General features: G+C 38.2%; 1 protein-coding gene across 1 annotated transcript; it reads right to left on the reverse strand.

The window, feature by feature from the left end:
* Nucleotides 1-4,402: 4,402 nt before the first annotated feature.
* LOC133367531 (vomeronasal type-2 receptor 26-like) lies at nucleotides 4,403-13,919 on the reverse strand. The gene is made up of 5 exons (XM_061591624.1): nucleotides 13,629-13,919; nucleotides 9,196-10,056; nucleotides 8,113-8,340; nucleotides 7,394-7,520; nucleotides 4,403-5,298 (listed from the first exon to the last, which is right to left on the reverse strand). Exons 1-5 carry the CDS (start codon nucleotides 13,917-13,919, stop codon nucleotides 4,403-4,405), a joined length of 2,403 nt encoding a protein of 800 aa, XP_061447608.1.
* Between the last annotated feature and the right edge of the window lie 665 nt (nucleotides 13,920-14,584).

Raw genomic sequence — 14,584 nt, forward strand, 5'->3', positions numbered from 1 at the left:
AAGGGAGGGCAAAACAGCAGCTCTTTTGGGCCCCAGGGATTCCTATTACCTGGTGTGGAAGCAGGAAATCTTCCTTTTACCCTTAGATTTTCTTATTTTGTTCTACAGACCTGTCGTTAGACTCCATGTGTAAATAATCTACCTGGTAAATTAGACTCCTAGTAGGCCAGAAGCCAGGAACATCTCAGTTCAGACTGCAGGAGTTTAGGCTGCTGATAGGACTTGTCCTTGTTATACATAATATGAAGCAGAGGTGGGCAAAGAAATAGATCGGGATCTACTAATAGATCTCCCAGTGATTCACAGGAGAACAGCACAGATTCTGACTCTCAATTATTTAATAATAGGAAACCAAAAAGGCTCTTCCCTTCCCAAATTAGCTGCTGAGATTAAGAAAGCTTGTTTCAGAAAATAAATCTCTGGGCTGAGCATTTCCTCAGAGGCACCCTGTTCCTTTATGCAAATGTTGCCCTCCCCACCACTATTTAACTCCTGGCTCCAGTTGGTGAGTCTTGGGATTTTAGGTAAAAAATCAAAGTAATCCTGTAATCTGTTCACTCCTGATATGAAGTATGCAAGATGTTTCCAATCCCTCTTCCTAGCTTGAAGCGGTACTGACTATATTTATGACATCCTTCACTGCTATTAGTTTTGCTAGTGGCTACTGAAATTCCCCAGGGGTTTTGAGACTGAACTTTCAGAATTATTAACCATCCTTTTGATAATTAAAGGGGCAGGTAATCACCAGTTTTATGACTGGAGAATTGGTGAAGAAATCTTGTTTATCACATTCAAAGAATAGCTTTCACTCTTACTCACAGTTTAAGAGAGATTAGGCCTTGGAATGACTGACAACAAGAAAGAGACACCAGGAACAACTTGAAAGCTTGCTACTCTTTTGTGACATTTTGGTTGGTCCCAATAAAAGCTGTTGCTCAACTGTGGATTTCAGAAATAATTGACTGTAGTCTGGAAGAAGGGAATGAACAATTGTATTTGGTGCCAGGGTTGTCCTTCTTCAGAATACTTCATTGGTTGGCAGAGCTAGGAAAAGTTACTTTTTTGAACTACAACTCCCATCAGCCCCAGCCAGCATGTCCACTGGATTGGGCTGATGGGAGTTGTAGTTCAAAAAAAGTAACTTTTCCAAGCTCTGTTGGTTGGTTTAATCTATGGTAAACCCCCTCCCCCCCGCCAACAAGTTGCCTTAGACATACTTAACAATAATCCATGGATCGACCCCAGGGGTTGCCAACATTTTGGAGCCAGTGGGCACATTTGGATTTTGAAAAAGTTGCATAAGATTGCTACTGTGGGGTGTGGCACAATGGGTGCCACATCTAAAAGAGAAGAAAAAGAGACAGGAGCACAATATGTTGCAGGCATGCTGCCCCCAATAGGTGCCCCATTAATGCCGGTAAGGGAAAGGCACCCACATCAACCACCACTGTACTTTGTCACAGAAAGAAGCTGTTCAGTACACATGGAAGAGCGGGCATCCATTCCAATGAAATGTGGATGTCTTTTAGAGGTGTGCTGAATGTAGGATAGGGTGAACTGAGCAGGAAGAATATGGAGAAACTGCTTCTCAATCGTAAAGGGTGTGAGACAGGTGTATTTTATCACCCTATTTGTTTAATTTATATGCAGAACATATCATATGGAAAGCGGGATTGGACCAAGATGAAGGAGGTGTGAAAACTGAAGGGAGAAATATCAATATTTTAAGATATGCAGATGATACCATACTACTAGCAGAAACCAGTAATGATTTGAAATGAATGCTGATGAAAGTTAAAGAAGAAAGCACAAAAACAGGACTACAGCTGAACTTCAAGAAGACTAAAGTAATGACAACAGAAGATTTTTGTAACTTTAAAGTTGACAATGAGGACATTGAACTTGTCAAGGATTATCCATACCTTGGCACAGTCATTATCCAAAATGGAGACAATAGTCAAGAAATCAGAAGAAGTCTAGGACTGGGGAGGGCAGCTATGTGAGAACTAGAAAAGGTCCTCAAATGCAAAGATGTATCAGTGAACACTAAAGTCAGGATCATTCAGACCATGGTGTTCCCAATCTCTATGGATGGATGTGAAAGTTGGACAGTGAAAAAAGCTGGTAAGAGAAAAATCAACTCATTTGAAATGTAGTGTTGGAGGAGAGCTTTGTGCACACCATGGACTACAAAAAAGACAAATAATTGGTTGTTAGAACAAATTAAACCAGAACTATTATTAGAAGCTAGAATGATGAAGCTGAGGTTATCTTACTTTGCAAAAAGGAGAGGGGGTATAAAACCCAAATGACCATTAGCGTTCTAAAGTTATTTTATTTTGTCTTCTTTAAAAATGCCCAACGCGTTTTGGCTCTATTGTATATCAGCCTTCGTCAGGGGCTACAATACAAACATATATACATTTGCATAATTAATACTTCATTTGTACTACATTTACAATTCTTAATAAACAATAGGAAAACACACATTTGTAAAAAAAAATTACTTACATTTTTCTTTGTCTATTTGTTTCTCTAACTGTTTATAGCATTCTCTTTACCTTCTTTCTGTGTATTTGTTAAAACTAGATGACATGCTTTTATATGTAGAGTGGTACTCAGCTGAGATGTGTATTTCATTATCTATTCAGAAATTGCCTGTAAGGGATCCTCTAAAAACTCTGTATCACTACAAAAGAGGAAGAAAATCCAGTTCTCCATTTAATCCTGAAGGAGACATGGTATTTAAAGCCAAAATCCACCATATTTCTCTTTTTAGGAGTCTACTGTTATTTTGCCCCCACACTTTTTCTACACCCCAAAAATGAACATCTTTCATAGTGTGTTTACATTCAAGAAAATGGTCTACTAATGGTGAACCCTTTCTGCTGCACCTTATATTACTAAGATGTTCTCCTATTCTTACTTTCAAGGGTCTAGTTGTTTGTCCTATATATAATTTTGAACAGCTACATTCTATGGCATAAATGACATATGAAGTTGCACATGTAATGTAATTTTGTTAAGGAAATTCTTGTTGATTCTGGGGATTTTTAAAGAATGTTTTCTTACTTGTATATTTACAATATGTACAATGTCCACATGGGTGATGACCTGTTGGTTTAGGAATTTCCATTATTGTTCTTTGTGTATCCTGTTGCTCTCTATATGTACTTTTAATTATGCATTCTTTTATATTTTTTGTCCTTTTAAAAGAAATAATTGGCTTTTCTGCACACCCTGGAATATGTTTCAAAATATACCAGTATTTTTAATACTATTTTGTAATCTATTTGTAATATGATTAAATGTTAAGCTGCAATGCATTCGGGTAGAAATTTTCTTGGGTTTAGATGTTAGAAGGGTAGTACGATCTTGTTGTGAAGCTGATCTAAAGCTCTCTTCTACTCTTGATGATGGATATCCTCTATTTATTAATTGTTGTTTTAAAGACTGTGAATGATCTATAAATTCTTTATTGGAACTACAATTCCGTCTAATTCTAAGAAATTGTCCATAGGGCAGATTATTTTTTATGATTTTTGGGTGTGAACTTTCATAATGAAGATACGTATTTCTATCAGTAGACTTTTTGTATAATGTTGTGGAAAGTTGTTGACCACATTTAATGACTTTTATATCTAAAAAATGTACAGTTGTCTCACTATATACTGAATCAAATTTTATACTGGGATGTTTATTATTTACCCATACCAAAAAGTCTAATAGCTGTTCTTTTGTTCCTGTCCAAATAAGAAATACATCATCTATGTATCTAAGCCAGCATTAAACAGTTAGAGAAACAAATAGACAAAGAAAAATGTAAGTAATTTTTTTTTTACAAATGTGTGTTTTCCTATTGTTTATTAAGAATTTTAAATGTAGTACAAATGAAGTATTAATTATGCAAATGTATATATGTTTGTATTGTAGCCCCTGATGAAGGCTGATATACAATAGAGCCAAAACGCGTTGGGCATTTTTAAAGAAGACAAAATAAAATAAACAACTTTAGAACGCTAATGGTCATTTGGGTTTTATACCCCCTCTCCTTTTTGCATTGATATTTGACCACCACTCCTCCCTCTTTGTTATCTTACTTTGGACACATCATGAGAAGACCTGATTCACTAGAAAAGACAATAATGCTGGGAAAAACAGAAGGGAGTAGAAAAAGAGGAAGGCCAAACAAGAGATGGATTGATTCTATTAAGGAAGCCACAGACTTGAACTTACAAGATTTGAACAGTGTGGTAAATGGGAGATACTGTTTGAGGTCACTGATTCATAGGGTTGCCATAAGTCATAATCAACTTGAAGGCACATAACAACAACAACAACAAAATAAAGGATTACTGCTGAAATCAAAATTCTTCCAAACTCTAAGATAAACACAGATTCTTCATTTTTTTCTTATTAGCTGTTTCCTATTGTTCAACTCAGGCATCAAGACAATAATATAACATTTTGGAAAAAAGATGCAAGCCAATAACCCAGCACTGGAAGCTAAGATAGAGAAGATCTCCACAACTACCATGTATTTTCCCTTAGTGCTTAAGTACGTTGGAACAAAGGACAACCACACACTGCAAAAGACCAACATGCTGAAAGTGATGAACTTGGCTTCATTGAAACTATCTGGTAACTTCCTGGCAAGGAAAGCCACAGTGAAGCTGACAATAGCCAAGAACCCCATATAGCCTAGGACATAGTAAAATATATTCACAGAGCCTGCATTACATCCCAGTACAATTTCCTCAGCCACTGAGTGCATGTCTGCATCTGGGAATGGGGGAGAGATTGCTAGCCACAAAATACAGATGCCTACTTGAATAAGGGAGCAGGAAAGAATAATGGAGTTGGCTAGCCTCTTCCTCACCCATTTCCTCATCCTGGACCCTGGTTTGGTTGCCATGAAAGCCAGAACCACAGTGATGGTTTTTGCCAACACACAAGAAACAGCCAATGAGAAGATGATACCAAAAGCTGTTTGTTGGAGGAGACATGTCACCTTTGCAGGAAAACCAATGAACAGCAAAGCACAAAGGAAGCAAAGCAAGAGGGAGATGAGGAGAGTGTAGGTGAGATGCCTGTTAGCTTTGATGATGGGAGTGTCATGGTACTTCATAAACGTTCCTAGCACTAGAGCTGTGATCAAAGAAAAAGAAAGAGCGAAACAGGCTGAAATGATCCCCAAAGGTTCTTCATAAGATAAGTAGGTTACAGTCTTGGGAATACAGAAATCCTGATTTTTGTTTGGATACTTATCACTTGTGCATTTTTGACAGTCATTCATGTCTGTAAAAAGAAAAAAAAAGTGGTCTTAAGCCATTAATCTCCATGGCACCATGAGTTGAAATAATATGTCATACATATTCCTTTAAGACTGATAAATGTTCTCTATACAAATTAAGTGCATATAGTATGAAATGTGGCACAGACTGTGCGTTTAAATTATTTTAAAGTTGCTTTGAGTAATATGCTAGGTGTGATCACAGAACCCTGCTAACTGTGGATAAAGTTCTATGATTATTAACCTTCCATCAAAAATATTGACTGTACCAATGCAGTACCACTACTTTTTAAATGTCAAAAGTATAATTAACATATCTAAAATTATATATGTAACAGCTACACAATTACAACAGTGCAATAATCATGAGTTGTGAATTACTCATAACCACAACCATACAGATCTTGCAACCACAGCATATGTTACATTAGCTGCCTATGCACAATCACCACATTACACAACTGCACAATTAGGGTGGGACGAAAGAGTTGCATCAAGCACATTTACTGCTGCAATTTTCTGTCATTGTGCCAACTGCATAGACCACACCTTCTCTTTTCCTTGGTGTCAGCAGCGTTTGGCCCCATTACTTGTGAATCTGCCTCTCTTGATGTCCCAGGCAAGCTGGCTATGTGTCTAGCCTCAACTCAGTTCTTGATCTAGGGTTGGCAGATGAATTTTGCTTGACCTGCCTTATGGATTGAACCACATATCTATGAACCAATCTGCATGTGAAAACAAGATGATCTGAGGGCCCTATTGTATCCCCCTTGCTATCACTCTGCTTTTGGCAAGAAGAGATATAATTTTGCCACACCCACACAGCTAAGCAAAGCCTCTGCTTGTTGCTGCTGAGGCACCAGGAAAGCCTCAGCCTCTGTGGGTTGATTCCCTAAACCTGTTACCATTAATCGTTAGGGTAAGTTACTGCTTTAACCTTTGCTTATATTTTTGCTATCTTGGTGATAGCTGGCCAAGAACCAGGCTTGTTTTTAAACCAAACAGATTTATTTAACAAAAGAATGAACTAGAATACTTAAAACTTGGGTTCTCAAGGATGTAGTTACAGATCTTCTTTTTTCACATTTTACACTTTTAGCTTGCCTCAAATACTACAAGTAAAACCTTGCCATTCTACCCCCTCTAATCTCCCTACCAACCTACTCTACTCCATGTTCAAGACACACAGATGAAAACCACCACCCCCATTCTCTCAATCAATCAACACACAGCATTCATAAACATTCCAACTCACATCCTTCACTATATACTTACCATATATATCCTATTTCAAACCTATACCAACTTGTATTACAGCATATGACATTGGGTCACCACAGGCCCCCATGTACCTTTGTTACTTCTTGACTGTAAGCAGTTTAGATGACTTTTTCCCTGCCTATGTGATGATGGACTTACTCATCCAAGCAATTATAAAATGTTTAAAAAGGAAAGTAGGCAGCTCTATGACCATGGCATATTATTCTTATTTTTTGTAGAACTGTGCAGATTTTAAAGGATTTTTTTTCTAAACAAACAGACAAACTGCAAATATGATGCAGGCTTTTTTTATTAATGTGGGGATAATCTTACATGTTGATGGAGGGTAAAGAAGGAACCAAATTGTTCAACAACAATGGAGGGATCTAAGCATTGTTCAGAAACAGGTCTAAGTAAAGTACATTGGAACAGTTAAATGTCAATTGGCGAAAGGAAGGAATGATGGGTAATACATCTAAAAGAAAAATGCACAGCCTTCTTATTAATACTTTTTCTGTTGGGCAATACTCACAGTCAAGGAGATGTATGGATGAAAATCTGGGTGGGCAAACCAAGCTCTACTCTACCTGTAAAAGTTGCCTCCTCAGCTAAGATATTATGAGAACCACCTACCATTTGGCTATTCAGAATGCATTTTAATTGGATAGATCAAAATAACAGAAGCAAACTCACAAAAAACCCCACTCCATGTTCTTTTGTATTCAATAGTTCCCTCCCAGCCCTTTCTTTCAATCACATTGTTAAAAGTAATCCTGTGTACCTGTTCCTCTGGATTATATATGATCTATTGAGATCATTTCAGTAGAATATATTTCTTACCTTTCTGCTCTGAAATCTTCCCTTCTGGACATGGGGTACAATCATAACAGCAAAATGGCTCCCCCTCCCTCACTTTCTTGCTAGAACCAGGATGGCAACTCTTGCTGCATATTGAAAGAGGTTGTGTCTTACCCCATATGAAAGAGGAGAATAATAATGTTCAGAATAAGAACCCTTAAATTTTGCCAAAGAGCATGGCTTAAAGCCCTTTGCAAAAGTGCTTTTCAAAGTAGCTCCATGCGTTTCCTTTAAGAGAGCATGCAGGTGAGAGGCAGCAGCAGTGTGGGGAGGATGAGATAGGAGAAATGAGCCTGCTCCTTTATCCCATCCCTCATTCCTGCAGCCACTGCCACAAGCCACTGCTACAAAGAATGCTTTTGCAAAGGGCTTAAATCCCAGCTCATTATGTTCCCTACTGGGAACAGGGCATGCATCCAATGCTGGATTAAATCCTGTCCTTGCACCCATCAGCTGACATCACCAGTGGCATCAGCTGATGGGCGAGTGGGCATGGTTTGGAGACAATGGCCTTGTGGGCCAAATTGAACCCCCTGGCAGGCTAAGATTGGCCCACAGTCTGAAGGTTCCCCACCCCTGCTCTAGGAAATGCTCTTTGTGATATCATCACATTTGATGAGTTGTATGCAATGGTGGCTTGGGCATAGTAGAGTATCCCGTTTTTACCTATCTACTATAATCTGCTCAAAACTGTACCATACCTGGTTAAACCAGCTGTGCCATGTTATGCCAGCCTCACTGATAGTGAATGCTTGGTCTGCAGGATCCTCAGGATTAACCCTCCCAACTTTCACACGATGAAAGGATTGGTTTGAGGAAAATACCCAGTTGTCAATATCCAGTCCAGCTACTATCTCCCCATTCTGATTGAAGGAAACTTTGTCCCCAACACTGTTGTTAAATGAGACACCTCTCAGAAAGCGATGGAGCTAGACAGAAAGAGAAAAGGCAAGACGTTAGAAAGGGCTGAGTTTAAATCTTTCATACTAAGGTTCAATGACAGCAGCAGAATGATGCTATATATTTGAGTGGGAAAAGATTGATGGAAGACATGCTCATCCTTTTTGATCAAGAGATTGCATGAAGGGCTAGTACATGAATCTGAAAATTACTACATTGTACATATGATGGGGAATATTGGGATTTGTTGGACCAGGGGTCCTTAAGGCAATTGAAGACACAGGCTTGCAGCAAAGTTCGGCCTTCATTGGTGACAAGCATATGCAATGTCAGTCTCCGAGTGAGCAGAGAGCTGCAACATGACACTATTCACCTGGGTTTTTTATACATTCCAGGACAAAGACATTTGCATTCCCCAATCAGGGAGTTACACATAAGCATTACATAGAGGCTACCAGCACATTTCTAGTATGAGCTCATGCATTCCAGTGCTGACTCTTCTCAGGCCTTGGAGAGTACCAAGATGTTCAGTACAAGTGTTCTGCTCTCCTTGTCTTCTGGGCCAGGCTGTACCATGGATTGTTTGTTACCATGGCTGCGTATGTGTAATAGGCAGAGGGAAGACAGCAGACCAAGGAAAGGATTTTTAGCTGGCCTACTACACTATTAAATTATTAAAATATTATAAATCCTATAGATTTCTAAAAGAATATATTTTGCTTACTGTTTGTATATAAAAATACCCATTACAGAATAATAAGGGTTAATCTGTCCTTTCTAGTTGGAAGGGGAAGGAAAGAAGAGGAAAATGTTAACATAAAAATTTGGAAAGCACAACATCTAGTATACAGTGTGATGCCGTACAAAGATTTTTAGTCCATTACCTGCCAGAACGGTTGATTTTGAATCTTCAATCCTCTTTCATCCACCATTCCTTTCTGTCTGAGTATAGATGAGGGCATAGCATGTAATGCATGAGCCACAGCATAGACTGCATTGTAGATACTGTAGCTATGGCCTGTCATGCTCATTTCAAAAAAAGTCCCAGGAAGGCTCTCCAATGTCTCCTCCTCTGTGCATATATCTCCGTCCACCTTGTCCCCAACAGTATTTGGAAACCCACAGCCAAACATCTGTTGCCAGAGATCTGTGATGAAATCATCTCCTGTTGTGCTAGATGGGATTCTGCTCTTTACAAATTGGGAAAATCCTGGTATATTATTGGAGTGAATTTTGAAGGACAGAGCACCATGGAACAAAGCTGTATCCCACGTTCTTTGATAGACCAATGAAGTAAACTCCACCTGGGCTGTCACTATCCATACTGTACCTTTTGGTTTCCTTCTTATGTCTTCTAATTCTGATACATATGGAAGCCATCTGAAAATGGTCATGGAATAAGATTCCCCATTGGCCACCACAACATTGGCTTTGCTGCTCATCACTTTATCATGTATTTTTGCCCCCTGTTGTATCATATTGTTAGTTTCCGTGACATAACTATAACTAGGGATTCTTTCTAGGAAGGCAAAGCAGACACCATTCTTGGAAAACAGTGGAACTACAGTACGAACAAACGTTTCTCCATTGTCATTATCCATAACAACAACCCCAATCCATGTCCATCTAAAATGCAGCAGCAAAGAGAGAATCCCCACATATTGTTGCTCTTCCTGAGATGCCACCTGGTAGAAATGAAGGCCTGGAGTTTTATCATTCATCACTGGAGCAGAGCCATATATGAGCTAAGTAGATGGGGCGGCATAAAGAAAATTATATTAATTTTGTGCGTAAAATCTTAATATACTTTATATACAAATAATTTAACAATATATTTGTGTTGTATGTTAATATTAAGAGACACACATAAGTAAGATTTAGTGTATGTTTTGATGTTTCACTTCTCATAGTTTCTTATAATATTTTAAATAGGTAACATATGGAATGGAGCTGCATTAGAGTAAATGTGGTATTGACAGAGAGAGAGGGAGGGGCCGCAACTGAGTTAGAATGTTGAGCAACACAGTGCTGATTGCTTGAATGAATGGGGGATGGAGAGCTTATCTGGGATCGGGTGAGAGCTGTCAAGGAATCAGAGTAGAGATCTTGATGAGAAAGGGTTGGCTTTGAAGGGTGGTGGTTAGATGGGCAAGACAGGCAGGCTTGTGTTTTATTCTCTGAGGAGATTTTTCAAAGAGTAAAATAAATGAAACCGCTAGTCATTATTTTGTACAAAAACTTTCAGAACTGGAATATTGAGAAAACTTGTTTATGTTTGTTAAATAAATAAAATTTATTTGTTTAAACACACATTTGATTCTCAGCCTAGTTACCAAAATAGAACAAGTTCACCTGTGGCTTGATTGATATAAGGTGAAATAATAGCAGATATAGTTAGTGATGGTGACAGTGGAATTCCCTGTAGAAAGGATAGTTACTGATATCATCCCATAGCTAGGATCTTTAGAGGCTATAAAGTATTCAGAGGGCTTGAGGCTTTCTGTTGCCAACCAATTTTAAAGCAAAGGCTGGGGGGAGAGAAAACAAGATCCTTAGAAATTGGTTTTGCTTAATGGTGAGGGTGGTAAAAGGATCGTCACCTGTGCATGACCGTATTGATGTGGGGATTCTGTTAGGGTGCAGAATAAGAAAGAATAAACATTTCCTCCTGTAGAGTGGGTACTGGCAAGTCGGGGAAGGTATGACACATGTACCTGTATTTCTGAATGGACTGTTTTTCCAAAGAAGAAATAACAAAGAGGTTTGCTTCAAAACAGATTATAATTAGCATAGATAGTAAAAAAGAACTACTGAGTAATCAATTATTACACTATTAAATATTAGTCTTAATCCCATCTCTTCCATGTTGAATTATGTTAAGAATGCATGTTACCTATTCCTTCTTCTGATATTGCTAGTTCATATTTTATCATATTGTGTTACTAGATTTGAGCCGTTTATGACCTCTAAATCTTTCTTTATCTATCTTTATTAATCATGGCACTTAATTTTATAATATATGGTTGTTCCCATAGCTTCCCAAGTAGATCTGTTTTATTTGGTTTCCTGCTATCTTTCCAACTCTTTACATATAATATTCTAGCCATTATTATAATGTTCAATGGGTTTGATGATTAGTCATCACTGGGTATAATTCAGCCAAAAAAAGAGGGGATCCAATGGGATTTGATATCTAAAAATTCTTTTAGTATGGTGGCTACCATAATTCAAGAGCTTTTGTATTTTGCTATATTTCTACCTAAGGTAAATGAAGTCTTCCTTATCCATAAACATGAAAGAAAATAATAAATATGCCTCTTCCAAGTGTTCAAACCAATTCACACACATTGAATACTTATTTATTTATTTATTTATTTTATTTCATTTATATACCGCCCTAAGCCTGACGGCTCTCTGGGCGGTGTACATAAGATATAATAACCCCATGAGGTAATTATTTATTATTTTATTTATACCCTGCCCTTCCTTCCAGCAGGAGCCCAGGGCAGCAAACAGAAACACTAAAAACACTTTAAAACATCATAAAAAGACCTTAAAATACATTAAAACAAAACAACGTTAAAAACACATAAAAAACACTTTAACTTGATTTTTATTGTTTCTGTTCCAGAGATGGGAGTCTGATACAGAGGGAACAGGAGCTGGCCTATGGTCATCTAGTGAGTTTAAAGTTGGGGGCAGAGGTGCCTTAGACTCTAGTGATATACACACTGGAGAAATACAGAGACCTGAATGGAAAGTGCCTTCACAAGGACACTATCAGAATAGACACGGACCATTATCAAATGTTTCATCCACCTCAAAATTAGGTATTTTGTTTTGGAAATATTTTGGGGTGAAGCAAAATTCTTTTGGGGGGAAGATAATTTGTTTCCCCCAGAAAACAATTTTCTTAATTTTTATTATTGCCAAGTCAGTAAAATATAATTACAACAGTAACAAAAAGAGATACATTAATGTTATAAATAATGTATACAACAAATAGAAACAGAATAAAAGAACAGCAAATATATTCCAACAGTACTGTTTATTCAAATGGACTAGAAAGATATATGATAAGGTAAATTAATCATTTCATTAAAAGCTCAGATTACATTATTTTGAGGACAGTCAGAAGTATACAATCTCTCATAAAAGTCTTTTTTTATGCCTTTTGTATTTATGGAAATTTAAATTTGCTACCACCATTGTTGTGTCACTCACTGGGGACTACCGTTAGATATCTACAGATAAACACAGACTTTTGAAGATTTGACACATCATTCATCCAGAGCCCATTTTATTTGAGAAGTGAAGTGTTGTATTCCTATCAAAAGCAAAGGGAGCGATTGAAACAGCTTTGTTAAAAATATAAAGTTATACTGTGCTGACACATGCAACTCTATTTTACATCCTGAACTACTAGGAAAATAATTTTTTATGCCTTGGATATTTTACAGATAAGAATATTTTGCAGACCCCTCCCCTCAAGCTTTATTCAAGGGATGAACCTCAGGCCTAGGATCAAATGTGCTCCCAGGCTTTTCTATCAGCCCTTGGGAATCTTCCCAGGCCACAATTCCTTTTTTCCTGGCTATCCTCCTCACCATTCCTATTTCATACCTTCCTTGAGTGATTTTGCCTGACGAGACTGTGCCCCTAAACTCTGATAACGACAGTTGGTTGCCTAGGTGGACTAACTTTTCTTTTAACTGCTAAGTTAAAAGCAAAGAAAACTATGCAAAAAATGCTAGTTGCTTCATATAAAGCAAATAACCTTTCCATCTGAAAGTCAGACAAATTTTGCCACCAAAAGCCCCACACCTTTGCATGAGAAGGAAAACCTGGTGAAGGTGTGGGTTTGTATCTGCCCAGTTCTACTGCACTTCCTATATTGCTACATCAAATACCATGGGTGCACAAAGCCAGAAAACAGACTTGCACATAAAGATGAGGTGGGTGGGGGGTTGGCTTTGACTCTTTCACTCACGCTCTGTTTGATGAAAGTAGATTCCCCTCCCCTACTTCTTAGCCAAATGTTATATATGCCCACATTTAGTTTGACTCTTGGAGTGTGGGCCTGGGTATGCAAAAAGGTCATCCTTGTCAAGTGTTCCGAGATTTACTGTATCTGGAATCAGGTCATGCTGAAATGAATGATTATATAGATATTTTTTCTTAGCCAACACATGACATTCATAAATAAAGAAATAAATAAAGATCCATATGATCATTTCTGATTCCAAACAAAAAAATAAAAGGGGGGGGGAAGAAATGTGAAAGAAGTATACATTTCCATACTTCACAAATAACCTACCTGTGGTATCTTATAGACATCCAATATAGTTGCAACACAAAGGGAGATTTCAGAGTCCAGTCCCCCAATGACTGCTATCAGACTATTCTGGACACCACATCTGTAACTGGGAACAAATCTCTCCAGAGTGGATGTAAGTAGCAAAGTGGCATGATAGGTCCACTTTGCACTTAAATAGCTGTCATAGATGTGGAAGCCCAAAGTGACATTGGGTAAGAGGTGTGGGCTTTCATTGATTTCCTTTACTGCAAAAACCAAGGCCAGGATGTGCTGGTAGTTCTTAGGCACCATGCTAGAATGAGATATGACATCTGTATCAGAAGGCTATACCATACATAGATATAATATAGCCACTGTGTGTTGCATCTTCCTTTGTATGTAAATACTGTAATATTAATATCTTGCTTGTTTTAGTCTTAGCCCAAAGTGGTCTACATTAAGGGGAACCCCCCCCCCCAAACAATATTGCTGTATCATGAGAAGGAACCTTTTTAGAGAGGGTTTACTGATATGATCCCCTCTAGGACGCACACCTTAATGTAGTGAGGAGGTTTGAGAGTGTTGAAGAAGCTGAGAGCAATGCCATCAGGAGTCTAGACCAAGAGGCTAGACTCCTGGCAGGGGCACCTAAGGCGGAATGATCAAAGCTGACAAACATGCATCCAAACTCAGAGGAAGACAATGGAAAACCACCTCTGAATACCTCTTACCACGAAAACCCTATGAACAGAGTTTCCAAAATGCAACACAACATAGTGCTGGAAGATGAGACCCCCAGGTCAGAAGGCACTCAATGAGCTACTGGATGAGTAGTGCTGTGACTAATGACGCAGCTGGGTCAAAGCCAAAAGGAAGCCAAGAGGCTGATGCACACAGATGCAAAAGGAGAGTCTGGAGTTGTACAACGCACACAATAGGAACATGGAATGTGAGAAGCATGAACAAGGGAAAGTTAG

Source organism: Rhineura floridana, chromosome 11, assembly GCF_030035675.1.
Source record: "Rhineura floridana isolate rRhiFlo1 chromosome 11, rRhiFlo1.hap2, whole genome shotgun sequence".
In the NCBI taxonomy this organism is placed as follows: Eukaryota; Metazoa; Chordata; class Lepidosauria; order Squamata; family Rhineuridae; genus Rhineura; species Rhineura floridana.